The following is a 24,916-nucleotide window of genomic DNA, read 5'->3' as shown; positions in this document are numbered from 1 at the left end:
GGCAGTCGGCTGTCGGCCATTGAAGAGAGCAGGTCGCTTGTACTGTGAACACCTGTCGAAATGCCTCGTCACGGAGAATCATGGAGCATTTACTGGAGCAGCGATACGTGATCAAATTTTGTGTAAAGCTTGGTAAAACAGGCAAAGAGACTCACGACATGATTAAGGAGGCCTACGGTGATGCTGCCTTGGGTAGATCAGGTGTTTTTGAGTGGCACAAGCTGTTCCGAGAAGGTAGGGAAAGAGTGGAAGACGACGACCGCTCCAGACGCCCTTCGACCAGCAAGACCAACGAAAACATGTAGCAAGTGAAAAATTTACTGAACCGTCATCACAGGATGAGTATCAGAATGATTGCTGATGACTTGAGCATTCCTCAAACCCAGGTTTTTGAGATGGTGAAAAAACTTAGCCATGAGGAAAGCGTGCGCGAAGTTTGTGCTGCGAGTGTTGTCAAAGGAGCAAAAGGCCAACCGGAAAGCGATCTGCCAGGATCTTCTTCATCATGTGAATGAGGAGCCCGACTTTTTGGACAATGTAGTGACCGGTGACAACACGTGGGTGTTTGAATACGACCTGGAGAGTAAGCGGCAGAGCACAGAATGGCACACCCCTGCTTCCCCACGCCCCAAGAAAGCACGAATGAGCAAATCCAAGCAAAAGTCCATGCTCATTTGCTTTTTTGATCGACACGGAGTCATCCACAAAGAGTTTGTACCACCCGGACAAACAGTTCATGCAGTTTTTTACGTGGAAGTCCTCACAAGACTGCGAAAACGCATTGCTCATGTCCGCCCAGCCATTGTCAACAATTGGCGGCTGCACCATGACAACACGCCGAGCCACACAGCATTCCGTGTAGTGGAGTATCTTGCCCAGCACAAGGTGGCAACGCTGCCTCAGCCCCCCTACAGCCCCGACTTGGCCCCGCCAGACTTTCTTCTACTCCCGAGAATAAAATCAACGCTCAAGGGGAAGCATCACGCATTGGTAGAAGCGCTTCAAGAGGCCGTGACGAGGGAGCTAAACAGCATTCCGGTCCAGGTGTTCCTGGAGGCGTACGAAAACTGGAAAACTCGTTGGTAGCAGTGTGTAGATGCGGAAGGGTGCTACTTTGAAAAATTCTAATCGTTCTATTCTCATGAATAAATTTTTTTTATAAAAAATGAGTCCTACTACTTTCAGAACAGACCATGTACATATATTCTAACTACAAGAGCTTCAAAGCAGTATTTCTTTCGTAATATCATCCTTTACTTTTTAGGAAAATGTTTCTGGAAGTCAGATATAAAATCAACAAAATTGATAGAAATTTTTTCTTTCAGAAAGAGTAAAGGTGTTTTTTTTTTTTTTTTGACTCAGAAGAGCAAGGGCATATCTTTTGGCTCTCAACAGGTATTAAAAGAAAAATTCACGTAACTGATATAACTTGATTTTATTTATTTTATAGGGAATCTTTTCCAAATGATCTTCAGTTCAGTATTTTAATGAGATTTACTGTTGACCAGACCCAAACGCCTAGTTTGAAGGTAAGAATTTTCAGGCTTACAAAACAAACAAAATCTTGATAGACATTTGATTGTCTTATTATTTACCTTTGGATTGTTTGATTTGTTTTAAACAAAAACAAGGTTTTCAATTAGTGGATTTTGTTTTTGTAAAATTTCAGACAGTCAAGCCAGCACTACAGGACCAGCTTCGCTCTTTTTGGAGCTCAAAGGTTTTTGTCTGAATTACTGTCTTTGTTCTTAACTCTATGTCAAACTCCTACAGTTTTTGTGAATACTTCTTTCTTGAATGCATTCATTTGCTGCTACTAACCTTTGCGAGAAACTTTAAGCATGCAGATGTTCAATTTTAAACATTATACTACTGTGGAAGTGTTTGCTGTGAGTTCTAATAAAACCACAGTATAGTAAAAATGAGCAACAAAAATGTGGCTGCCTAACATCAAGCTGGTTATGCATACTCACTCTAAGTCTTTTATAATTTTATGTTTGTGATTTCCCAATCTTCTTTTCCTAGTTTGTATATAAGTTTTCCTGTGTTTAGACTGATAGGTCTTGAATTCATTTAAATAATTTTAACGATAATATAAGCTGTTATATTAAAAACAAGCTCCCTTTATGGTACCTTTTACTTTTCTGAAAGCAGTGTGTAGCTTTATACATACACACTTATATGTAATAAAAATCTTTAACCTGTAGACCTGACAAAACAAATGAAAATATATAATAATTTTGTAGTATATTTACAGTTACAAAAAGTTAATTTTAGTATAAGTGCATCAAATCTGAAGACTTACTAGTCAGATAAATGGGGAAATAACAAGCATATAACTGGCATTTTCTGCTCTATCCTGCACGAAATATTTTTACACTGTTTGATACTGCACAAGAATATTATTTTTTTTCCAAATTGTTTTGAACCTAAAGTCACATGAATATGCCTTTTTTTTGTCTACAATACAGTAAAACTTACATTTTTAAGCTTTTGAGGACAGTTGATACGTTGACCACTGTTGCTTCGTAGAGCTGTGTTAAAAAGGGACTGCTGTCATTTATTGAAGACAGCAAATGAGGTAGTAAAAATCAGTTTGTTTAAATAAATCCTTGGAACAAATAGGGCTTGATTTTCTTTTACTTGGTTTTCCTCACCAGATAGGTGAATTTGATGGTTTTTTTTTTTTTCAATATAGGAGAATAACAGCTGGTATTATTAGTAGTAGAATAATAGCTGGCATATTTACAACATTTCAAATTTTAAACTGTAAATTTGAATGAGAACAGACTCCTACTAGACTAAGTTGGACCTAAGTTCAGGAATATTCAAGAATGTTCCAGGTGTGCAACCTAGAAAGGATTAAGAAATCTGGAAACAACAGAAAAGCATTTGAGAAATACTTCAGAAAACAAGATGTCAGTAAAAGCTACCTCCACAGAAGAACAGGTGGTGATTTGAAGTAAAATCAAGAGTATTTAAAGTGAAGCTGTGGGCCAGTAAAGTATGTAACTGAGAAGTATGTAAAAGAGAGAAAAAGATTTTTTTGAAAAAATGGTACATACCCCCTACTTCCATCTTACTTAGGTAACTACAGCTTCAGGATCCAGACAGTAAAGTTACTGAACATAAATTGCAAAATTATCTGTTGAATATCCACGTTCTTGAATACTTCACCTAAATTCTGTCCTCAGTGCACCCAGATGTTTAACAGATTAACTGATAATCCTAAAGGACTGCTTCATTCCTTGAGATCTTCAGCTTTTTTTCCTTCTCTGAAGAATGATTATTTTGGTTCAGGATGTGATTTTGGGCTAGATACAGTAAAAAAAACAAAAACCTGCATTCTCTAAAAAATACTATCAAAGAAAGGAGAGAGTCAGATATAAGAAGGGATGTTAGGTCAGAAATACTCTTCATGGAAGGATTCCCTTCTACAAATGACACTTCCTTTATGGTTTTCATGTGGTAGTAGTAATTGTGATCCTTTGGAGTAAACTGCCATTGTCATCGTTAACATTTACACACAGCAAAGCCTTGGATTATAAAAGTCAAGCTGTAAGAGTGTCCGCAAGAGGTAGATTCGGAATGATAGCCAGTAAGAGGACCAAACTGAGAAGATATTATGCTAATGATGTAATCTGTGCAGGATGCAGCACAGTATCGTGCCCCATCGTAGTTCTTCACATTAAATTTACATGTAGTTGTGGTGAACTGCTAAAATACGGTTTAGAGGTGTCAGGTGCGTGTATCTGTTTTGGTTAAATTTATGGATGGTCATAGGAGTCAAATTTTCTGGAGAGGATATAATCTATTCAGCTTATTTTTGCAGGTGCAGAGCATATGCTTTCCTGCGGATGAGTGTTGTCCTGAAAAATACTTCAAAGCATCACTTTCATTTTTCTCAGGTTGAATACAGAGTGGCTTACACACAGTGAGGAACAGTTTTAAGCATTGTAGCCAGGTCTTATTAGAAACTTCTGAACCCTTGTTTCCCTTGAAAATGCTGACTTGCTAGAATGAAAGTCTTTTGCTGCAGTCAATGAGAAGATTTTTCTAAGTCCATTTAAAAAATTGGTATTAAAATGAACAAACATTCACAGAGATAATCAAGCCTTTTAACATTTCATCTTTAGCAGATATTTTAATCATTTAGAGAAATCGTGGCAGAGGCAGTTGCTCCTGAGTATCTAGTAACATAGGGATTAGCACAGACATCTGGGATGTGGCAATCTGAAAATAGCTTTTCATGATTGCACTTCATGTTAGTAAGGCAGAGTTGAGTCTTTTGCACCCCAGGAAAACTGTAAGAGACGGACTTGTCTTCTTTAAGTAAAGCAGTTTCTATAAAATATTTCTATGTCTTATCCTGATGAAGCAACTTTGTGAATCTCAACTTTTTCACAGGATAGGATATCAATTTGCCTTCTGGCACTGACTGTGTAGCATCCTTGTAGTATTTTGTGAATCTATGCAGATGAGTTGCACAGGATATTTTTGTGTAGGAATTTTTCATCTGTGAAAGACGTTTATGAAGCATTTTGATTACATTTATCTTTTTTTTTTTTTTTTTTTTGGTGAGTAATAGTGCTAATTGTAGCTTCCTTCATATTTCAGCTCACTTACTACAATGCTATTCTTAAACAAAATGTGTGTCTGTTTTGAGCTGTACAGGAAAAAGGTTTACTGTCTCAGGGTTTGTTATAGCCCAGCAAAATACGGGAAATTCAGCCTACGGGGTATGAAGAAAGTCAAGGCAGTATTAAACACCTAGACAGTGGTTTCAGATTAACAGCAAATGCTCGTTTTAAGAAATCCTGAAACTACTTCCGTTGCAGTAAAAAAAAAATATATAAAAATATTTATCTCAGGTCCTGTAGAGGTGAAATGGGTTGCTAAAGAGCATTATGTCAGGTCTTTTATTTCTGAACCTCAACTCTGTACTGAACCTCAACTCTGTACTTAACTTGTTTGAAGCAGTGACAAAAATGCATCATAAGTAGATTTGTTGCTGTTACGGGGTTTACTTCAGGGTGTTTTTGATCTGTAATATTATTGCCTCATTATATGGATTTTTGTGTTTGGTTCCTCCAGCCCCAGAAAGAATGTAGCAGATGGTATTTTTTTATACTGCATATGTTGGTATTGACTTGCCTAATGTGAAAACCTCCAGCTGTTGGTTGTTGCATAACTTCAGAGAAGTCAAGTTTTAACAACTGCTGTGAATACAAAGTATTATTTTTTTAATTTACATGCATCAGCTATCAGTAATATCTGTGTCACTCGGTGTATCTTGGTAAAAGTTTTGACCAATGGATATTTCTAAATATCTTTGTTTGGAACAGTTTTAGTACAAGGCACATATAATTAAAAATAAACCTAGAGCTTTTTTTTTTTTTTTTTTTTCTGCTTATGATGGTCATTAGGTCTTTTCCATCCTAGTAGGTATTTCTAGCTCAGGATGATTATTAGTGCTAAGTTAAGTAGGTTGCATAAATAAATGTTGACCACTTTTTTGATGGGTTGCATGTCAGTTATCTTTGGGGCTGCAGGAACCGAGGAGAGAATGTTTAAGGGAGTTACAGGCATAATAGCCCTTCTACTAAAGTTGTGCAGTGATGTCATTTTGGAGGGGCTGCAGTCTGGGATATCTAAAACTGTAATTCTGCATTGGGGAAGTAGGACAATGATGCTTGGGCAGTTGAGAGCACAAAAAAGCTTTTCTATCCTCCTGGTAAACCCACGTCTATCTTCTCAATATCTTAAAAGGAAAAATGTGTTATGTGACCCCTTCTAAGTATTGAGTAGAAATTCTATTCCATACGTTTTTAAAAATAAGAAGAATCATACACCCTAACCCTAAAGATTGACTGCTGAACTCTGGTTTTCATAAAAGGGTGCTGTGTGTTAACTATATCATATTCTAAAACAAACTGATTATTAGTTCATCAGATAGCATCTGCTTATCATTTTGGTACTTGAAAAAAGTTCTTAATAATTCTGAAAATTCTTATGTTCCAAGTACTTTGGTTTTCTGTTTGTTAAACATAAACTTCTGCATATACAATGATTTGTCTGTCTCCTAGCTGCTACTAATGAAATCTAAGATTTCTATTAGTTTTTAATTTCTGTGGAAGATCTTCCTTCTTGAAATGTTGTACCCATCTGTAAATTCAGCGTTTAGGTTTTTATATACCAACACTGAAAAAATGTTTAGGTTAATTAGAAAAAAGTATTTTAGAGAATGTACATTCTAATCTGTATACACTCTTGGTCTTGGAGCACAGTTTTTATTGTCCATCTGACTCTATTTCTCTTTTCAGGTCAAAGTTGCAATCCTTAAATATATAGAGACTCTTGCACAACAGATGGATCCAGGAGACTTTGTAAATTCAAGTGAAACTAGGTTAGCAGTGTCCCGAATCATCACCTGGACCACAGAACCTAAAAGTTCAGATGTTAGGAAGGTATGTTTGTTAATGTGCACTTACCATTGGAATCCATTCCAAGTATGTTCAATGAAGCTGTTGACTTTTCATGTCTCAACAGAAAAAAAGATTTTTTTCTTTAAAAACAATTAATTGTTCCATGGAGAAAAGATACTTTTATATGCTTGTCAGCAAACACAGCTAATAGTTGGGGCTGAGGAATCGAAATTGCCAAAGTAAAACCTTCAGGTGGTATCAAAGAATTGTTCTTGTCATGCTACAGTTCCAGTGCAAAAATCCCTTCTCCAATAAAAAAGAAATTTTTCTTTCTCTTGGGAAGAAAAATTAATATTTGTGGGTACTCAGGTGCCAGGGGTACAGAATAACCACGAGAAAATGTACTGATGCTGTCTTGAGAAAGGAGTTCTAAATAGTTCCTGCAATTAGAGAGGAAAAAAATGTGATTTTATTTGCACATAGATGGAATAGAGTAATTTCTAGCTTGAATTTTGGTAATTTCTGGGAACATGACCAAAACTCATTTCCTTTAGGAGGGATGTTTTGTGTGAGTCAATTGATAGAAAATAGTGGGGAGCTGTCTCACAAAGTAATGCCAGGAGAACAATAAAATAAACTTTTATCACTTCTTGATATATTGAACGTTTATAATATTTCACCACAAGACATTTTATACTGGAGATTGTTTGTTTGTTTTATTTTGAACTTTCAATTCTAAGATAACTTTGAGGAAGTAGTAACAGATTATATCCTATGGACTTTTCTTGCCTGGTTACCGTGTCCTAGTGACATACCTATGACCATAAAGCAGGAAGGGAATTGAAGCAGCACTATCTTCTAAATCAGTAAAGTTTTAGTACTGAGACACGTGGCAAGCTGTCTTATCTGATAGTTCATATCTCTAATAAGCATTTTTATGCCAGTAAGTAACTGAATTGTGGAAAGAATTGCTGGTGAGTTTTATCATCTGGAACCCCTTAATTATTTTTTCTTTGCATAACAGATTTGTTAGAGGTTGCTAATTTCCAAAAAACTTTTATAAGTCTTGAAAATAAACGTTTATCAATAGGTAGTCAAAAAAGTTATTCTAATGGTTTAAAATCTCTTGTTCTCTTAATGGGCTTGAAGACAGCCACATATCCAATCACAGAAATCCACTTTTTTTTTTTAAAGATTATGATAACATAACATTTTGAATGCTTTATTTTGATTTTTTTTTTTGCCACCTGTATTTCTGTGCAAATAATGCTGTTTTTGTTGTTGTGTGTTGTTTTTTTTTTTCCCATAAAAACATTTCCAGTGCTAAATACTATTTAAAAAAAAAAATCATTTTTCCTTTGTTAATTTTGAAATGGGTATGCTTAGTTTAGTTCAGTGACATGGATCTTTCTGGAGGGTAAAATTCTAAGTTTCCACTTTAGTTTCTTATAAGATTAAAATTCTTCTGAGGAGAAATAGAATCTTCTTAGAGTTCTTCTAAGATCAATAAAAAACAAATTTCTAATCCATATTGCATACTTCTAAAAATGTGATCTGTGACTGGATTTGAAAATCTCATGAGAGTGATCTTATGGTGACAAGGGGAAAAAATTCTAATAGTCTTAACAAGCTTTTTTCACTAATTGTTTAGTAAAACCCTTCTCTGAGTCTATTTCCATTTTGATACTTCAGGTTGAGCTTCATTCTGGGCAGACCTGGTGGTGTCAGTTTCTTTCCTGATATGACCCTGGACTGTCTGTTCTGTTATTTTATTGGTAGCTTAAACAGACACAGTGTTTTGGAGTGGAGATATGGGTAACAGGACAGAAAAAAAGGAAGTGGTAACTTCCAAACCTTTTGTTCAGCTGCAGGATTTGTTTTAACACAATTTGATAAATATAAAAACAAAAGACAGACTATAATAAGTTAAAGAGGAACACTGAAGGAAGACATGTTGTAGAGGGTATTTGGGGTGCTCACTTGAAAGGAAGACAATATATTGAGGGAGAAGGGAATAAAAGTTCAAGAAAACAGCTAATCACAAGTGCGCCAAGACAGTTTATGGCAATCTAACATGTTAGTATTTTCATCATTAAATTTAATACTAAGATGTGTACTGGTATGTGTGCTCATACCTTGGCTTTCCACTTTTAATTAAAAAGTGCTACAGTTCAGTGCTCTGGAAGCAAAAGGAGGGAAATAAATGTCTAAAAGAATTTTCTAAACTACTTGCTTGAAGTATTACGGTGCTTAAACAAGCTGCCTGTCATTCTGTGTAGCATGAGGCACTGGTTCTCTCCAGTGCGTGGCAGACCTTGATGGTGAGTCACTTTTATGGAAACTAGACATAGTTGGTTAATCTTAACTAATCTTAATCCAACTAAACATAGTTGGTTAATCAGAGTTTCATACTGCACAGAAACTATTAAAAAGTTCTGGAGAACTTAATAATTTCTAGCCTTTCATTGTATGTGATAGCTTAGTTGCAATGCTGGCATGTTTGTTAGCCCATCCAGTGCATGTTCATCAAAGTAAGTCATGCAGTCAACATTTCTTTAGCAGAGGGAACCCAACAGGAAGCCCAATGTTCTGTAACGTGCTGTCTTGCTTTGTCAATAAAGATCTGTGGTTTTCTTGATTCAGATATATTCATTGTATATATGTATGAATAAAAGCATACTCTAGGATGAGGATGCCATTGAAGATAAAATACTAAAATGTGAGTTGTGGAATTGAGTAGACTAGAAACTCCGATACTTAAGAGCTTTCGTCTTTAGAATATGCAGGCAACTAAATAATTCCTCTTGATGTTTGAAAGTTAGTCTATCAGTTATAACCTGTAGAATCAGCACTTGCAGAATTCAGAAGGAATTGCCAAGTTTGTTGCTGTTTTGGTGTGTTCAGGTGTGGTTTTGTTTTTTTTTGTTGTTGTTGTTCAACTTGCTAAACCCTTTAGAAGCAATTTTTAGCAGCAGTTTTTTTTAGTAGCAATTTCGCTGCTTCCTTCAGGCCTTTATTTAGTGAGAAGGGTTAAGGATGATCATGTTTCAGAAAGACTGCTTGTTAGGATGATGGTGCAAAGTGTAAGCTCATTGGTATGTGCCTGGAATATTTGAACTTTAAGCTCACTTACCAGCAAATAAGAATTGTTTGTTCACATCTGTTAGTATCTTTAATCAAGTTTGTTTAATACTTATATCACCTTTTGTGATTCTCCCTCATTGTAGTATCTCTTACTGATAAAATTACTGCAGAAACTCAATTAAATGCCTTCAATCTGAATTTTCTTCTAGGCTGCACAGGCAGTGCTGATTTCCCTTTTTGAACTCAATACTCCAGAGTTTACAATGCTGTTGGGTGCTTTACCAAAAACATTTCAAGATGGAGCCACAAAGCTTCTCCATAATCATCTCCGGAATACAGGCAACAGTGGTCAGGTATCTATACCTCTTATATTATTCCTTCTGAAGTTACTGCTTGTCCTGGTTTCAGTTAGCACAGAATTAATTTTCTTCCTAGTAGCTGGTGGAATGCTGTGTTTTGGCTTAGAATGAGAAGAGTGCTGATAACACCCCGATGCTTTAATTGTTGCAGAGCAGTGCTTATACTAAGCCAAGGACATCTCAGCCTTTGCTCTGTCCTGCCAACGGGCAGGCTGGGGGGTGCAGTAAGAGCTGGGAGGGGACAGACCCAGGACAGGTGACCCAAACTAGCCAAAGGGGTATTCCATACCATCTGACGTCATGCTAAACAATATATAGGGGTGGCTAGCCGGGGGGAGGGGGCCGGACTGCTCGGGGTTAGGCTGGGCATCGGTCAGCGGGTGGTGAGCAATTGCATTGTGCATCACTTGTTTGTACATACTATTATTACTTTCGTATTATCACCATTGTATCATCATTATTATTATTATTATTATTATTTTCCTGTCTTATTAAACTGTCTTTATCTCAACTCACGGGCTTCACTTTCCATTTCTCTCCCCCGTCCCAGAGAGGGAGGGGGGAGGGTGAGCGAACGGCTGCGTGGTGTTTAGCTGCCAGCCGGGTTAAACCACGACACTGCTGTTTTGAATATAAGCCCATTTCAGTAGAGTTATGTGTGAGAGCAAGATTTATAGAGGCAACACAAGTCTTCTGTAGAGGCCTTAGCAGGAGATAGCACTCTTTATGGAATGTGTTTTCTTTTCTTCCACAGATTGATACTTTCTCAGTGTATGTTGATTCCAAATAAAGTGACATACTAAGTTTAAAAGTACTTTTTAAGAGTAGTTTGTTTCTTACTTCAGTTATTTTAAAATGGTTGAAAAAATTTGGTTGAAGTTATTGTCATTAGTCAGACAATCCAAGAAATTAAGTAGAAGCTCTTTAAATTTTTCTGGTCACTAGAAAATAAATACAATGATAAGGCAAAGGGGAAGCTGAAGTCTTGAGTTCTACTGGAGTAGCTCTTGTCATCTCTCCTCTTCCAGGGATCAATGGGAAGTCCTTTAACAAGACCTACTCCACGCTCCCCAGCATGCTGGTCAAGTCCTCTCACTTCCCCAACCAATACATCGCAGAACACTTTGTCACCAAGGTAATGTTGGCCATTGTTGCTGCAATTCTGCATCTAAGTCTTCACTACATGTTCTCCAAAATTGTAATCCCAACTGTGAACAAGTGTAGTGAGTTTTGCACAGTCACAGATGTTGAAAAATAATTCCCCTTCCTCCACAGAAAGACAGTACAGTGAAGTGCTCCACCTCCCTGAAGTGTCTGACAAGAGCCAGGGATGGCCTAAGGTGGGAAAGGGCTGTACACCTCACAGTACAAACGGCATATTAACAGAAGAAAGGTTTATGTTTAATGTCTAGAAAACGTTAGACTAACTCAGGTCATCAAGCCAGATAGGGAAATGAAAAGAAAGTAGTAAATTGCATTGTTACCAAATGCTGTCAGTAAAGTGGATTTTGTAACTTTGGTTTTGGCAATCAACTGATACATTAATCACTCCCCGTTACTGTGGAACTTTTCTCATAAAGACAGAATGGTATAAAAGTTCCTTTTGTACTTACAGGAGAAAAATGGAGCAGAAGTGTGTTTCTTGAGGCAGATGCTGCTGCATGATGTCGCCCTTTCCTTGTCTAGCCACTCCCAGTGCTTAATCTTATTAATATTTCCTAAGGGTCTATAGTTCCATGTTAATGTTATTTAGAAGTATGGGGTCAGAAAGTAAATCCATCTTACTCTGTATGTCCTTCTCCATGGCCCACAGTGCATTCGACTATGATACGGAAAATATGAATTCTGAAGATATTTACAGCTCTCTTCGTGGAGTCACTGAAGCCATTCAGAATTTCAGTTTCCGTAGTCAAGAAGATATGAATGAGCCTGTAAAACGAGATTCAAAAAAAGAGGAAGTTGATTCAGTGAGTAAACTCTGTGCATCTTGGTATTGGCAAGCCAAGCCCAATACCTGATTTACTACAAAGATAACACCTTTTTAAGTAAGTTTTTGTATTGTGACTTCTGAAATGGGACATCCCTCCTAACTTCAGTGTCAGAGTTTAAAAAAAAAAAGTTCCTAGTCTTGAAGCACCTTTTCGAAATGTAAATGCTAATTTTAAGTGGCATTAGCTATTTGTTTATTTAAAATGTTAACAATTTAGAAATATTTTATCTCATAAAACAACTTGAGTTTAGTTTTTGAGTGATCTGTACCCTAATATATTTTTTCCAGAGTTTTTATTAATATCCATACAAAACATGCAGTTTTTTTAGTGCTATATGTGTCCTGTTCTGAGCTTCTGTTTGTGTGGAGCTTCAGCTTTTAGGTTTGTTGAACGTGCCCTAAGTGTATATACTTAAACATGATTTTAATTACTTGGCATCAAATTACAGAGATGAAGTGCTGACAGACACTTCTAATCATGAACTTCCAAGTATACATGCTCCAGAAGACTTTTTTGTACTTTTTTGACAAAAGGAAATTCAGGGACCTCTAGCTAAGACCTCTTATCTGAAGCCCAGCTTAATGTCTATTTAGGAATGTTTAGGAAACTTTTTGATATTTGTAAGTGCTTGTTATGTAGGTGAATTAGTGAAGTAGTTAACTGAAAAGTGTAAGTGTATCTTGTATATGCTTGTATGATATTTCTTTTTCTGCAGATCTGTAGTGCTTCTGGAATAGTAGACCTACGAGCAGGAAGTGGTGTGAGTGATACAGCCCGAACAGCTCTCGATAACAAAACATCATTACTCAACACAATGCCTCCTCATTCTTCACCACGTTCAAGAGATTATAACCCATATAATTATTCTGATAGTATCAGTTCATTTAATAAATCTGCTTTGAAGGAAGCCATGTTTGATGATGATGCAGAGCAATTTCCTGATGGTAAGCTTCAGATTGCATTCTGTGCTAGAATGAAAATGGTGAGATTTTTCATCTTTTTCATTTGACTTTGTGAATTTATCATTAACAGCATATGTATTTCCAGTGCCGCTTTGAGAGGTTTTATAAATAATACATGTCAAATTAGTTTGTTAGTAATCCTTCTGAGTGACATTTTTGGATTGGTTGATACTTGTAGAGATTAGGGGAGTGAAAATGAGATAATTACTGAACTATATGGTATACTTCCGGCAGCATGTTCTATAGCAGGATTGTCAATATAAATTTACTTAGCAGATTGCTCTGTTGTTGAGATTTAAAAAGCTTTACAGCAAGGGAGTAAAACTGGATCAAATCAGTTTGGGAATTAGGTGAAATATTAAGTATTTTGTTGGTAAAATATATGCATTTGAAATGTGACGTTGGCATTTTCTATTGAGTAAACTTTTTTTTTTTTTTTTTTTTTTAAAAAAAAGTCTTTTACTTGGAAGTTGTTTCATTTAGCCCATGTAAATGAAAGAACTTGGGTTGTTGTTTTGTACGCTTCTAAATCTTCCTTTTACTATTTCTCAGTATATTTTTGGGAGCTTTTTATAGCTAAATGTTGGGGGAAGTTTGGGTAGTGATTATAGTGATACTGTGGAAACATAGCAGGTATTTTTCATGTTGTGGTTTTCATTCGTGTCTTGATATTTCATATTCATTTATAGAATAAACTCAGTTTTTAATTAAACAAAGGTCTTAATAGTGAAGTACAAGTAAGTATTCCCTCCCGCCCCTTCTGTTTTCCCTCTGACATTCTGCAAAGATGTATTAAACTCCTGAAAAACAAAACTTATGTTCTGGCATTGTGTTTTATTCAGCTATCCTATGAGTTGGCTTCAAGTTTACATTACATTTAAAAAAAAAAATAATCTAAGGTGTATTCCTCTTTTCCTTCTCTTCTGCTTAGTAAAGAGGCACGTGGTTAGTTATTAAATTCTAAACAAAATTTAAGAGAAAGCAAATTTTTACAGATTATTTCATGTAAATATGAATAATTAAATACCTTTGTCATCCTCACATGAAATATTTATGAGCAAAACTCTGCATTACGGTGATCCTGTTGTTACATGGGATCGGTCTCTATAGCTTCTGATAATGTATTTCTTGACATCACATTAAAGTAAATGATAAAAGCTATTGAACATATGGGACTTTCTGGGAAATACCTTTCATGCAGTCAAATGCACTCTGTTCTAGCAACGTGTTGTCAAATAATTATTATTTATTCAACATTTATTTATTTTCTTTATTGACTTGTCTTTTGGAGCTATTTCTGTATAATAGCAGTTGTGCAAAATAGAGAAATCTTTTCTTCGTGAACTTTTTCATGAAGACATACCAAAATAAAGCTTGATTATATTAAAAAAAAAATAGAATTTATATATATTTATAGTTTTTGTTAAGACTTCTTTATGAATCACATTCTGATGTTCTCATCTCATTTTCCTGTAAAATCTGAAAGTTCTTAAGTTATTCTTATACTTTATGTTGGTTTTTATTTGCTGCTAACTGCTAGTCTCTGTTGAAAAATCTTGAATTTTTCTTCCTTATGTCAAAAGTAGCTTGGATTTTTAAATGTTTAGAAGTGTTCCTGGGACCAGATTCTAACTGTGTGTATGGTCTGTGGTGGTTGCTCTCTCAAGTGCCATTGCTAGTTGAGGTTATTACAGTAATCACTGTCACACTATCAGAGAAACTTACAGTGTAGTTCCATCTGAAGCTTTGAAGCTTATGGAGTATCCTTTCATAAGAATGTGCTAAACTAACAGAAGGTGGTAAGGTGTTGGTTTTTTTTTGTTTGTTTGTTTTTTAAGATTCCATGAACTTAAGCAATCTGTGCTCTACCAGCAGGGTCTGTTTTTTTTTTTAAATTTATGAGCGGATGGAATGAAGCATCCCCATCCAGTAGTGGTTTGTCCTTGCTGGAGTTAGTAGCACAAAGTTTTTAGTAAGGACTGCTCTTTAATTAACAATACAAAAAAAAAAAAAAAAAAGTACTTGCATTTATTCCTGTATGCAGGAATACACTCTTAGTTTTTAGTAGCACCATGTGTATTGTCATTACTTTTAGAATTACATCCAAGATGATTTTGAAAAAGTTGGCATGGGGAAAAAAAAAGACACATTTATACATATGGCAAAATATTTATGCATGCAGTTTCTCACTTAGGAATTGCGTGCTTTTCCCATAAACCTGAAGTGCTTGTTGAACGCTAGTTTATACTTTTTAGCAACTTCACTGTGTTTATGACACAAAGTTCCTGTTTTTATCGGACTCCGATGTATCTTCTCATCTGTTACTGGGAGAAGACATGGATATAAAGGGCTGGATGGGAAGATCTTGGCTGCTCGTTTGTGCAATCAACAGCACTGAGGCACAAACAAGTATTTTGCAGACTGTTCATCTAACACTTAAAAAAAACTCCTTTAGAGGAGATGCCACAATGTACCCCCCCAAATGTGCATTTGAGTGTTTTACCACTTTTGTAGTAAAAGGTTTTCATAGGAACAGTCTAAATCTTCAAAGCACTAGCATTCTTTCAATGGGATGTGCCCTTTATTAGAAGTATAGGGGAATGTGGTTTTCTAAGGCACTTACTAGACTTCTTAAAAGCGTTCAGCAGCTCCTGTTTGAAATCCAGTGTCCCCTTCCAAAGCATGTCCCTCTAATTTTTTTCAGTGTACTTCCATAGATCATGTTTTCCAAGTCTCTGCCTTTTTAACTGACACCATCATTTGTATCCTTCCAGATAAATAGAAAGCCATTTATAATCCAGTCATTTTGCAGGTGTTTCATCCAAGGTTTGTACCCACCTTGTTGACAGTTTTGGCCATGTTTCAGGCAGTAGGAAAATCTTTACTTAATTCAGAACATACCTTAATTTCCTTCTTACCTCCAACACTGTATAGCCTGTCAAAAGGTTATTATTTGATTGGTTTGAGAAGAGATGTTCTTTAACAAATATTTATATGCATAATATTAATACATACATGTTTAAGGTACATTTTAATTTATTCAAATGAACCTCCTTCTCATTTCTGTTTTTTCTTTTCAGACAAAAAGTTGTGAGTAGATTTGAATATGACTTAATGTATTTCTCCTTTCTTATCTGGAGAATGTTTAGGAATGAAACACTGGGTGCTAAATCATATCCAGGAATGGTAATTTCAGGCTGTCAAGGCATGCGCACCCACGCACTCGTTTTGTGCAATTTATTTATTTATTTAAGGAAATCTATTTCCTCAGCTAATAGAGCTCCCCCTTATTCCTGTATGGATATGGCTGGTACCTTCACTCTTTGGCCCGTTCCCCCCATACGTTAAAGTTGCCGCTTCTTTCATTCTGGTATTTCCACAATCGAAATAGCTTTATTCAAGCATATATAGGTTGCTTTGCTAATTACGTTTTGATGTACATTCCCCAAAATAGGATTTACTATGGATGTAAACCTGACAGTTTGGTAGAACAAGCATAATAGTCCTAGTAATACAAGTAATGCCCTTGCTTCCATAAAATGGATTGTCCGTTCTGCTCATCTGTACTAAATAATTACTCACATAATGCACCTACAGAATGCAATTCGAGCTTGTCCTTTAGACAAACAATAATGATCAATTTGGAGAATTTGCAAATCATGCATTAATAAAGAGGCAGTGGAAGTGGTTGCAGAAAAAAAGGTTTCTGCTTTCAGGTGTTAGTGAGTTGATTATTCATGCAAAACAATGCAAAAAGAAATGTTGGGTACAAAAACAGTGTGGTTTTGGTTGGTTGGTTGGTTTTTGATCCTTGATATGTGATATTCAGCTTTTACTTTTTGTTTCTTTGTACATTATTTATAAGTTACAATATTGAATACAACAATATAAGATGTTAGAGGGCTGTGCTTCCTCTGCGTATGACCTAATAAATTTGTTAGGGAAAATGTATTTTATCTATTAAGGAAGTGAAATAATTTTAGGATAGATGCAGTTGCAGGAATGCTTGCATTTTACTAATATTGTTTACTCTTTGAAAGAAGAATGTATGTCAATGCTCTCAGACTTTTCCAAGGAAAAAAAAGTTTGTTAATTCACCCCAGTTTTGGTGCAAAGGTAGAAGCTATATGCATTTCTTTCTTAAATTGGTCTTTCTTTCTAAATTGGTCTTGATAATGGAGTAAAGGCAATAGTTCAATATTTAATTGTCATTAATACCACACACAAGGGCTTGGTTTTTTTTTGGCTGTTTGCAGATCTCCATGTTTGCAGTCCAGTGTTTCCAAATATGAGTTGTTACTGGTGCTTTTTTTCCATCATCATGAAATTCTCTCTGTTAATCAAAGCTGAAATCCAGAGCTGTCTCGTAGTGACAGTTACTGAGATAGCAGTCATTCCCTGCAATCTCTGTGGGGCTAATGGCTCTACTCTTGTGAAGCTTTTTTCTGTTTCCATGAACAGACAAGCCATTGCTGTGGAACCATGGCTTACAAAAGTCTAAGCAGTTCAGTAATATCATACTAAAGGAGAATATGCAAGTTTATCTTCTTGGACAGAAGTGTTACATGGGAAAGCTGGCCCTTAGTGTATACATCAGATTTAAAAGGGTAGAGGAACTTACCACTTTTTATCTTGCAAGAGTAAAAACTACTGCAGTAAACTGTACTGGTAATGTTTGTTGTTGTTGTTGTTTTGTGGTATCACTGTTTATTGTGATTGTAAGCTTGTTTAGGAATGTTGTCTGCATTGAAAATGAAATACTGAAATTGTAATTTCGGCTAAGTTGGGTGGAAAATACAAAAGTATACTAGAAAGTCAGCTAGCTACCCCAGAAGATATCTTACAGTTGTGCATCAGGCACTAATATTTATTTGCAGTAATATTTATATGCAACAATCTGAAAACTGCGTTTGTGTATTCTTTTTTTGGTAGAGCCTCCCATGGATCATTCTGATCTGGTCGCAGAGTTACTAAAAGAGTTATCAAACCATAATGAGAGAGTTGAGGAAAGAAAGACTGCCCTCTATGAGCTCATGAAGTTGACTCAAGAAGAGTCTTTTGGTGTTTGGGATGAGCACTTTAAAACAATACTGCTTTTGCTGCTTGAAACACTTGGAGACAAAGAGGTAAATTTAGATAATTTCTACTAAGAATGTTAACAAAGCACATGGTTTACTTTCAGTGTCTTTGAAAGTCATAAGGGAAGGGCACAAATCACTATATGTTTCTATAAATAAGTAATGCTTATCGTGAAAACTCTTGAATTCTATGTAATTATTCCCTGTAAGTGCCACGTTTTTAAATTGCTGAGGTTCAGAATGACACTAATACCTGTTCTGATTTAAATAAATAATTACTTGTCGATGTGTTTTCAAAAATAATGCATTTGTGTGATGCTAAAAGTTTTATCGACGTTTGTGAAGGGTAAAATTGTATGCAACGTAGCAGCTCTTGGGTAGCACAAATAACTCCAGATGGCAGCATATTTGTGATATACAACCTGAATTAATTGCAGAAAGAGAAGAATGAATTACTGAACAATTTTTTAGCTGAATTTATTAATACAGTATTTGTATTACATATATGCATAGAAAATCTGATATATTATCAAAAGCTTTCCTGTTGAACGAATATTAAAACAAATATCTATTTAAAGATGCATAACTAATTTATTTTAATATTTAATCTTTAGTATGCAATTAGAGCTTTGGCATTGAAAGTTCTAAGAGAAATTCTCAGAAACCAGCCAGCAAGGTTTAAGAACTATGCAGAGCTCACAATAATGAAGACATTAGAAGCTCATAAGGACCCCCATAAGGAGGTTAGTAATCAGTTAACTCCGTTTGTTTGAGGTTATGACAAAATATTACAAAATGAAATAGCTATGTGTATGTCCAGAAAGTGTTTGACAAATCAGTTAGATTTTACTGAGGAAGTAATTTGTGTAATAATCAAGCATTCAGCTCTTGCTAGTTAACATAGGTATGCAAAAAAAAAAAAAATGAACTATGGTTTTGTAAGTTCTGAAATGGTTAATGTCAGCCCTGATAGCAGTTGCTTTGGGTGCTGCCCAAGAGGACACAGAGCCATAACCAATGATCACAGCTCATCAAAGAATAACTGAAGGTGTTTTTTCATTGTATGACATCTTAAGCCAGGTATCCTGGAGTTCTGATGTAATGTTTTGGATTTCATTAACATACATGGTTGAGAGATGGGACTGAACAGGGCAAGGAAATAATCAGCCTTTTCCATTTCCAGACAGCTCTGCACCATTCAAGAGCATGTCTTTGAATATTTTTTTTTTTCAGGAGAGAAAGGACTGTAAGATATCAACAAGAAGATTTGCCTGTGGCTGAGAATAGAGAGGGGATTCAGAAGTAGGAGGCTAACTGTAATCTTGCTCAGAAATTTTTGTGATGTGAGCACACACAGCAAAGGAAAACGCACGTAGATACAAGAAGCAAATACAGTAGTCACTCAAACATTAAACAGTTTACATCAGTGTCACTGATGGTAGGAGAAGAATACAGATTTGTTATTAGATGAATACATCTCCCTGCCTTCCCTACGCTCCCATGCTCCCCATGCAAAGACTTCTTTATATGGGACTTGTCAGTGATCAAAGGCCAAACAAGTAGTACGTAATACAAGTAATATAAGTAGTATAAGTAATATAAGTAGTAATAATAATAATAGTGATACATTTTCAAAGTCCTGTAATGTACATATTTTTACAATATAATGGAGCTGTGGTTAAGAGACGTTTATGTTCAAGACCAGTACTGACAGATAACAGATCACAGCAATTCAATTGTACATCATTTTTCCATGTCTTTTTTCCTTTCAATAGGTGGTGAGATCTGCTGAAGAAGCTGCTTCCATGCTGGCTACTTCCATTAGCCCAGATCAGTGCATCAAAGTTCTTTGTCCAATTATTCAAACTGCAGATTACCCCATTAATCTGGCTGCAATCAAAATGCAGACGAAAGTCATTGAGAGAGTATCTAAAGAAACTCTTACTCAGCTTTTACCAGAGATTGTGCCAGGTCTAATACAGGTAAAACAAACAAACAAACAAAAACCCTCTGCATATAGAAGAAATGCAAAGATTTTTTTTTTCAAGCAATACCACCTGGCTCTCATGAAAGATTTTTTATTTGTTTTAGCTGATGGCTGCTTTGACCCAAAATAACTCATAGTGGGAACAATCTTTGAGATTGTCAAGTAGTTGAATTGTAATTGTTGTTAGGAGTCAAAATCTAGTTCTGATTGTTTGTTCTGAAATTGGACATGTTGTATGTATATATAACTGTAGGGTTTTATAACCTGGGAACTGGGGGAGGCAAGTGGAAAAAAGCGGTTAACTGGGGTAAGTTTAATAAGATAAGGATATCAGAGGTTTCTATTTCTTTGTCCATTTTTAATCATATCCCACCTTATAACAAGGCAAAATACATTAATTTACATGTGTTGGATGAAGACTTCAGAATTCGACAGCTGTGTTCTGCAGATTCCTGTCTTTATTGCTTGTGGTCAAGTCACACATCTGCAGGAAGGTAGAGGCAGTGCAGGGGCCTTCTGAGAGGAGGGTGTGAGACAGGCATGAGGAAACAAAAAGCATTAAATAATGGGGTGGGAGATAAGAATCTTTCCCTGCTAAGAAGTAGGTTCTTTCAGAGTATGGAAGTGCTAAGTTTAATAGTCCTCTGCTTTAAATAAACGTGTATAATCCAGAACAGTTTTCCTTGTGTTCTTCCTTAATGCATTTCAACCCAGAGCATGACAGCAGCTCTGTTTTCAACATAAATTATGAACAAGAATGTGTAATGTTTTTTCAGTATGGAAAATAACTGTCAAAACAGCCTGCCTTTTAAGTGCATGCTCTGTATTTGCTTTTTTTGTTTTTCTTGGAATGCTTCAATGGGCTCCTTTAACATTCACATAATGTAGATTTTAATGTATTTATTATAAGAAGAAGTAAACAGCTTTCTGAGGCTTTTTAATCATTAACTGATAAGCTATTAATGTTAATTTTATTGCTTTCTAGGGCTATGATAATTCAGAGAGCAGTGTTCGTAAGGCATGTGTTTTCTGCCTTGTTGCCATTCATGCAGTAATTGGTGATGAACTAAAACCACATCTCAGTCAACTCACTGGCAGTAAAGTAAGTAAAAGATTACAATTAAATATATCTTGGATCATAATTGCATATACACATTTGTATTTCCATTGCAATTACCAGAAAGTTTCATAAAAGTATGTATCTGAATGAAACTTCCAGGGCTTATGAAGCTCTCAGAAGATCAATGTAACTTTGGCATAAAAGGTTCAAAACTAGGAATCCATAGATCTGTAAATATAGGGACTTGCACAAACTTCAGCAATGTAAAAAATAATAAGTTGTTTCTTGCTGCTATTTAGTAGATCTAGTTGCATACTGTCAGTGGCTGAAAAAAAATTAGAAAATACATTTTTAATATTTTGAACATTCTTGAGTACACTGTCAGACTTCTTATTCTGAAATAGTGATAATGGCTATATTCAGCATGGGTTTTTCTACCTGTGTTTCTTGTCATATTTTTATGCAGTTGGAAAGCATTAAATGTCAAATGCAAATGTTATATTCCACAGTTTATTTTCCCTCCTTATTGTTTTGCTTTCATTAGACCTTTCAGTATCACGAATTTGGGGGCAGGGGAAACCCTTTGTTCCTTTTTGGTTCAGGAAGGTTAGGGTTTTATTGACATCTTGTACATACTGTTGTTTACATGCAAACAAGTGTGTTGGGAGTCTGTCCTTGGGAATAAAACGGGACAATTAATTTTGTGTATCTGAATAAGACAGTTGCATCTTAAGAATACTCTCTGGCAGTGATGGCACTGAGTGTATTTCTAGGCAGTATTGGAAGATTTAGTAGGTACAAGAAAATCAAATGTAACTAGAGGCTTAAAACCTCAACATTCGCCTAAGGTAGTTTTTTTTTCCTCCTTCATTTCAGAACAGCATTGTAATTCGGGGAAAATAATCCACCCATTTTAATTTAGCTAACTTAGATCACTTTATTTACATCCCTAATGCTGCTTGACCTGTTTCCTTGTGAGAAATTGTCTGTGTTTAATATTTTTATTGTTAAGTATGTTACCTTCCAGTTAATTATGTAACATAAACCATTTTTTTCCTGAAAGCAAAATTAATGTTTACTTTGGTGTGTCATTCCTGTAGTGTGTACAGTTTGTAAATACTAACTAAAGCAAATTTCTGGCTTAAATTTGCAGATGAAATTACTGAACCTTTACATCAAGCGTGCACAAACAGGCTCTGGACCAGGGGATGCAACAGCAGATATGTCTGGACAAAGCTAATGAAGCTGACAGGAGTTAACCGGGTCTCTTAAAGCAAGGGCCAGTCCCTCTTCAAGTGCAAGGAAAAATCTTACGACATTTGGAACCATTTTTTTTCTCATTTTCCTCCCTTTTTTTTCTTTAACCATTGGCTGTCTTCAGCCTGCATGTGACTGTTGCAATAGAATTATTCCAAATCCAAGGAAAAAACAGTATTAACATCTGTTGATCAAAGCAAAATAAAATTTATAAATAATCTAATACATCATTTATCCTGTTCACAATCCTCTGTGTCTTCCCGTTAACTTTTGCCAGTGTTACTGTATTAAAAACATTTTTTACCCTAATTAAAAAGGTATGCTTTAAGCTTCAGAAGTTAAAATATAAGTTCCATTGCTTTTACTCAGCTGCAGATAACATTGTTTTTATTACTGTTTTGTTTGAGTATCATGTCCTTCACTAGAAACAAGAAGTGATGTGAAACAAGGCAGAACTAGTCTGAACTGCAGTGAGACTCGGTCACTGTTGGTGGTTCATCATCTTATTTACGGCTTGTTCAGGATATTCTGGAGATTGAGAAATATGCCTATAAAAAAGCTGGCTTGATCCAGTTCTGTAAAAGTGATGTTGTTCATTGGTTGTATGTTTGTTGCATAAATAAGAATTTAGTGTGCGCAGCAGAGGGCTGGTACAACCAGTACCTCCTAGTGTGGAAGACAGCCCTTTCAGGGTAGAACTGCCAACCCAGTGATAGTGTGGCAGTCTGCTTTTTAGCAGGGGAGTTAATGGTCACTTGATGGACGTGAACCATCCTTGTCACCTTTCGTTCTTCAAGCAGGATGCTTCAGAATGGAGTGCTCTGCCCAAGCATGCTCAGTATGTATTTATCACTAGAATGTTTCCTTTCAACCTAATTGCTGGAACCAGTAGTCGTGTATTGTAACTCACATGGGATTTTATGACAATAGTGCAGAAGACTATTTATTTGTTAACTTCCTAAAAGCACCAAGATTTTCTGCATTGAATTTAAAAAGAGGGGAGGGGGAATAGTCATAAATGCTATGGATCTTGCCACCTTTTAATTTTAAAAATTATATATTTTGGATGAGGTGGGAAAGCTGCACCAGACTATTTGCATGGTTTTCTTGAATAGCATCCTCAAGACCCATCTGGATTAAGGTGTGGAAATGTTTCCAGGGTTTGTTTTTCCATTTTTGAAAAAGAGTTTATTGTGAATAATGGTTCTTTGTATTTATGAACTTAATAATGGAAAGAGAGCAAGGATCGAGTAAATGTGTCCCTCAATGTTGTCTTTTTTTCTTTCTTTTTTTTTTTTTTTTAATTGTCTTGGATATAAGCAACAAGTTAACTGAGAACTGGGATGAAGTAGAACCCTTCCCAGAAATGGTGGTAACTTTTTTCCCTAGCTTCTTTTCCCTTTGACTGTTGTGTTATCTAGTTGTAGGAAGTGTATCATGGTAAGAGAGAAAATAGTAGTGCCAAGGATGATGATCTATACTAGGCTAAAATTCTCTCTACCTCTTCAGTGAGCTGCTGCGTATAGCACCCAGTAGAAGAACTATCTACAAGATTTTTTTTTCCCCAAATGATGACTTAATGCATATTCAAAACTCTATTCTTCAACACGAAGCCAAATATTATAAGAAACTAATTATACACTTTATTTGCTAGGTACCCTGAAAAACAAAACTGAATAAAAATTGTCAGATGCTTGTAGTTACACAAAAGATTGTTTTCACTTAAGATTGAAGTGAATCTGATAGAAAAAGCTGAGATGTTGTTAAAGAAGCAGTGCCATTGCAGAGATTTATTTGGAGGAAAAGTTATAGAAATATATGTGAAGAGCGGGGAAAAAAAGAGACTGTTGTAAGTCATCACTAGCCCTTTTTAACACCTACACCAAGAAGATAGCATCTCCTCTTTCTTTCCTCTGTTATGTGTAACATTTCTTGTTGTTTTCTACTGTTTAATTGCATTGTGTATTTATAGTTCTATGCTTACCATTGTGCATATACTGGCAATAAAATGTACATAACATTACTTAAAAAAAAAAAAAAAAAAAATGTATACATTCTGGTTTTCTGTTTCATTTGATCACACGCTATAAGAAAGATTATAAAGGTGACAGAAACAAGATTGGTTTTAAAACAATAATCTTCGTGTTTTGTGTGTCCAAATGATGTTCTTTTAGATACTCTGTTAGTAAATTGACTTAGCATTTGAGAATATGGTGTGAATATAGGTATGCTAGACAAAAATGGTTTTTGGAAGTTGCATATTATCTTTAATGGACACCATGTTTCCTTCATTTCAGCAGGCTTCTTGTTTACTATTTCATTTATTTGTACACTATTGCATTGCTTGCATTTTATTTTTTTAATATGTCACATATTTTTAGTTAAAGATCTTGTAGTTTACATTTTGATTACACATCAGAACATTTAAAAAAAAAACGCACACATTCTAAGTTTAATAGTTCCATATATTATTCCTGCTTTTTCTATAGGTATTATTTATTTCAAATGATCATTTCACAATGACTTTGCTCTGTCATCTTTTTGAAGATGTTATTTCATACTGAAAAATAAGTTTATCGAAACATACCATATATATTCTGGATGAACATAACTTTTTATCTGTAAAAAAAAATGTTGGTAAGAAAGAAATGTTTTTTTCCCCTATGACTGAAAAATTTTGTTCCAGGGGGAGGAGAGGAGATATTTTCACAAA

The 24,916-nt window shown here is 35.5% G+C and overlaps 1 protein-coding gene across 19 annotated transcripts in view; it reads left to right on the top strand.

Moving 5' to 3' along the window:
* CLASP2 (cytoplasmic linker associated protein 2) overlaps positions 1-24,249 on the top strand; it is a 138,982-nt gene extending 114,733 nt beyond the window's left edge. For 12 of the 19 annotated variants that reach the window (XM_032180630.1, XM_032180640.1, XM_032180634.1 and 9 more), the window contains 12 exons: positions 1,451-1,529; positions 1,670-1,720; positions 6,324-6,467; positions 9,719-9,862; positions 10,897-11,003; positions 11,682-11,835; positions 12,575-12,803; positions 17,754-17,947; positions 18,514-18,642; positions 19,675-19,881; positions 20,872-20,988; positions 22,100-24,249. In XM_032180630.1, the coding sequence (XP_032036521.1) occupies positions 1,451-1,529; positions 1,670-1,720; positions 6,324-6,467; positions 9,719-9,862; positions 10,897-11,003; positions 11,682-11,835; positions 12,575-12,803; positions 17,754-17,947; positions 18,514-18,642; positions 19,675-19,881; positions 20,872-20,988; positions 22,100-22,186 (1,642 nt within the window). In that variant the 3' untranslated portion in view covers positions 22,187-24,249. The remainder of the gene's footprint in view (positions 1-1,450; positions 1,530-1,669; positions 1,721-6,323; positions 6,468-9,718; positions 9,863-10,896; positions 11,004-11,681; positions 11,836-12,574; positions 12,804-17,753; positions 17,948-18,513; positions 18,643-19,674; positions 19,882-20,871; positions 20,989-22,099) is intronic. The other 7 variants (XM_032180643.1, XM_032180641.1, XM_032180639.1 and 4 more) reach the window with 1 other exon arrangement.
* Positions 24,250-24,916: the final 667 nt, after the last annotated feature.

This window comes from Aythya fuligula, chromosome 2 (assembly GCF_009819795.1).
Source record: "Aythya fuligula isolate bAytFul2 chromosome 2, bAytFul2.pri, whole genome shotgun sequence".
Classification (NCBI taxonomy): Eukaryota; Metazoa; Chordata; class Aves; order Anseriformes; family Anatidae; genus Aythya; species Aythya fuligula.
Note: the sequence above shows the minus strand (reverse complement) of the source record. Positions and strands in the feature narration are given on the sequence as shown.